Source organism: Solenopsis invicta, chromosome 2, assembly GCF_016802725.1.
Source record: "Solenopsis invicta isolate M01_SB chromosome 2, UNIL_Sinv_3.0, whole genome shotgun sequence".
In the NCBI taxonomy this organism is placed as follows: Eukaryota; Metazoa; Arthropoda; class Insecta; order Hymenoptera; family Formicidae; genus Solenopsis; species Solenopsis invicta.
Genome location: NC_052665.1, coordinates 83,444 through 87,279, shown reverse-complemented (window position 1 = coordinate 87,279; position 3,836 = coordinate 83,444). Strand labels below are relative to the sequence as shown.

Sequence of the window (3,836 nt, the reverse complement as noted above, 5' to 3'; positions counted from 1 at the left end):
ATATAATCGAATTTTTACGTATTTGCATACGATTACTTTTAAAAGATGGTAACTATGATTATACAAGGCATCTTGGTCATAGAGATGTTCTCTTAAGCTCGAAAATAAATTTGTGTCGATACATTGTTGTAAAATTTCATGTACTATAGAAGTTTCGCTAATTCGGTGCAGAACCGATTTGCCATTGGTTTCGCGTAAAGCAAATCGTATTACTCGTTCAGCTTTATTGCAAATTGCAATTACATCGTGTGATGGCAATGACAAGCCTCCGCGATTTTTAAGATTAATGAGCGAGCATTCAATATGCGTTTCCTGACCTATTAACGCTTCAATGCAGGTTTCGCAATGTATGGTTTTTTTTTAAATGTCTAACAATGAAACCGGCAATATATGCGATAACCCGTGTTGAATATTCCAAACAAGTTACATTATCGAGCAGAAAAGGCAAATGATCATTTTCATTTTCGGTTTGGCTGTCGCTGAATAGTTGTGATTTTGGTGTTGAACGATTTATAATGTCACTCGAATTAGCGGACACGTGTAAAATTGAGACTGCTTCTAGAGGAATGCAATTGCCTGTGGTTGTTTCTACGGTATCTATATGAACAATTATTTTTTTATAAGCTGCCTTAAACTGTCTAACTGTTGGATTGTTATTACAACCTCCTTGTGAACGTATCGTGCCGAACAATAATTCAATATGGTCTTGACAAATTTTATATACAGGAATATATTTCAGCACGTTTTGATTAACAATTAAATCATTATATAATTTCATTAAACTTTTAATGCAAATCATGAAACCGATTACAGATAACTTATTTTTCGAATGACTTAATAATTGATCATTGTCTGCCTTGCGCAATTGTGATAGGTAAACGTAACATTCCTCTAATTTATTTAAAATAATGGAACTATTACCCTTATGTAGAGGTTGTTTAAATCCCTTTTGTTTCATATTTCTTGAATTTAATATGTCAAATACGTCATTTATAATTCGTATAAATCTTATTGTTGGTGCCGACTGAGCAAATTCGGGAAGCTCCAAGTCGCTTCTACAAATTTCCAGCGCATCAGCTACGGAAGCACTGAAAAGTTGTGCAGCCAACTTTACTTTCATTTTTTGTTTATAGAAATGTATATGTCGCGCTCTTAATTTGTTACCCAAGTGCAGACATTCCTTTTCTTGCAAATTGTGAAGCTTCTTGAAAAAGTCCCATTGGATTGTGTCTTTGTTGTCATCAATGATAATTTTATGATTTCCAAGATAATTACGTAAGATTTTCAAAGAATGACATGAGTCCAGAAACACCGTGACATGTTTCTCTGTCATTGGATGTAAACAGTATGTCTGAAAAGTTGCAGTATGAAAATTACAGCCGAGAATAGAGGCCATACTTAAATTAGTCGCTGCGCCATCAAATGTTACGGAAACAATATTTATATTATGTTCGTGTAATAATGTTAGAGCTTGTCGAACTAAATTAGCTTTTTGTTCGGCATTAAGTCCAGCAGTTAAAAAATATGCAATGGGAATTTTCCAAGAGCCATTAATACAATTGACTAGAAACACTAAGGCCTCTTTGGCTACTGCTCCGCTATCACAGTTAATTTCAGAACCTAAATCTACGTAGCCACTATATTTGTTCCCGTCGTATTCTATATGCTATATCTTATTGACATCTCATCAAAAATGAGAGCACCAAAAAGTGGATAATCGACTTGCTCAGCACGAGTTTTTATCGACTCTAATGCTTCTTTATTGAAGCCAGGCTCACCATTAACTGACTTATACCACTTACAAATTGTTTTAGGATGTGGTAATGCGGTATTAAATTTTTTCCGAACATACGTGTAAGCGCGTGGGGAATAAAAATGCAATGTTAATGCAAATATTCTTAATTCTGGCTCATACATTTTAGATCCGGGAGATTTTTTAATACGGCTAATTTGACGTTTTAATAATTGTTGATTGAACATACCCAAGTCTTTTAAAACATCTACTTGTTCGGCGTTAAGAAGGTTCTTTTGTTTCAAAGACTTCAATATTTCCTTTAATGTCGCAATGTGCTTCGTTGATCTTCGCTGTTTCTGCTGTAGAATTTTCACTTTCTTCTTGTAACGCTCTCGTGTATTTTTGAGCACAGTCCTGAGCATCCTTTTCCGAGGTGTATCATCCAAAGAATCTGGACGATTATTTAATTGACGACGAGGTGTGCTGCAATTCCGCTCGGTATCTGTATAAAGAGCGACGAACAAAACAAAATTTTAGTTTTAAATCAACTTTTTTCTTAAAAAATTAAAGTAAAAAAGCGAATTAACATGTGCACACTACAATTTAGAACAAAATTACAATTAATAAAACTTTCTTTTCTTTGTTAAGTATTAAACCAATGTAAATAATATATGTCAGTAATGTAAAGATGTTAAGACAAGAAATTTTCATACCATCATGATTTTGATTGATGTCGAGAGAATTGTTATTAAACAATTTTACACCTTTGGTAGCCAGTCCTCTGTTATCAATTTCCACATTTTTCTGAAAAAGCATATTTGTCTATTATTTCTTTATACTTATTTACGCAATATATAAGTGTATATGATTGTAAATAAATATAATTGTAATGATAATGATAATTAATAAATCAATTTATACATACATGTGGCAAAGCACCAGGTTTAACTCTTACACAAGCTAGCGACGTTCGATCCAGATCGGTTTCCTGAAAGTGAAGTGAGCAAAACGTTGCATTTTTTGGTATTTCACTGTTGTTTAGTTGCATTTCATCCAGCCATTGTTTCCGCTTTTCTAAGTTCGTTGGTATTCTATAATCATTGGATTCATCATAATTGTTACTAATACCATATACAGCAGAGTTTCAATGACAGACAAATAAAAATATTTTTCAATTAAAATAATTATACACGTGCAAGCATTAATGTCTGCAAGTACAAATGTAAAGTTCTTATGGAGTTAATCACGTTTAATCGCACGATGTTTATCCACGCATTAATAAAAATATTATGTAAACCAATACGTGAAGTTCTCTTTAAACAATTTATCTTGTAATCTGAATAGTAAATTAATATTTAATATTTAAACGTACCTGTGAAATGAGATCTTTATGCCGTGAATGTGCTCCCATTGTAATTGGAATTGATTTTTTCGATTTTCACCATACCGACTCTTGCAATCTTTTGCATAACAATCGGGCATTTTGTTAAGAATAATATAAAATATATTATTTTTCACTGCTTTAAACAACTTATTCGAAGTCACGCGACGCAGAAGTAAATGCAGCAAGCAGCAAGGCTTCCTTCACAAATGTGTTAAAATGACGCCGTACGACGGCGGGTGAATAGCCTGAGTCTACATATAGTATATTTATGAAGGACCAAGATGGCCGCAAGCTAATTCCCTTCACTTCTCCGGCTTCACCCCCCTCGCCTGAAAATTTAGCTTACGCTCCCTCCAGCTATTTCATAGCTCCATGAGATGAAACAACGCGCATCGTCGGCGGCTCGATGCGCGGTAAGAGGCGTGGCTCGATGTGGTGAGCCAATTAAATTTGGGTCCAAATATATCCACGCAATTTGAATACAAAACAATCATATGTAGTCACACGTACTTAAAATGTAGATGTTGTTAAAAAAAATAAATATAAAAATGTAAAAATACTTGAAATTTATTATCTTTAACACAAATTACTGTTTCAATAAACACTGTTGTTATAAACATGAAATACAACAATTTAGCAATACACATAAGCTCATTCTTATAACTTTCCAAATTTCTTCTAATCCAAGTTTAAAAAATTTGAAATCACAATTTTCAT

The 3,836-nt window shown here is 33.3% G+C and overlaps 1 protein-coding gene across 1 annotated transcript; it reads right to left on the bottom strand.

The window, feature by feature from the left end:
- Positions 1-1,638: 1,638 nt before the first annotated feature.
- Positions 1,639-3,432, bottom strand: LOC120356970 (THAP domain-containing protein 2-like). The gene is made up of 4 exons (XM_039446033.1): positions 3,108-3,432; positions 2,661-2,826; positions 2,449-2,539; positions 1,639-2,237 (listed from the first exon to the last, which is right to left on the bottom strand). The coding sequence occupies exons 1-4, from the start codon at positions 3,215-3,217 to the stop codon at positions 1,660-1,662; spliced, it is 945 nt and encodes a 314-aa protein (XP_039301967.1). The 5' UTR covers positions 3,218-3,432; the 3' UTR covers positions 1,639-1,659.
- Positions 3,433-3,836: the final 404 nt, after the last annotated feature.

Excerpts from the sequence above, each read along its gene's own strand:
- LOC120356970 (XM_039446033.1), bottom strand. The coding sequence starts at position 3,217 with ATGCCCGATTGTTATGCAAAAGATTGCAAGAGTCGGTATGGTGAAAAT. Across the intron at positions 2,827-3,107 it reads ATAAAGATCTCATTTCACAG|AATACCAACGAACTTAGAAA; the intron begins GTACGTTTAAAT and ends CAATGATTATAG. Across the intron at positions 2,238-2,448 it reads CATCAATCAAAATCATGATG|ATACCGAGCGGAATTGCAGC; the intron begins GTATGAAAATTT and ends CTCTTTATACAG.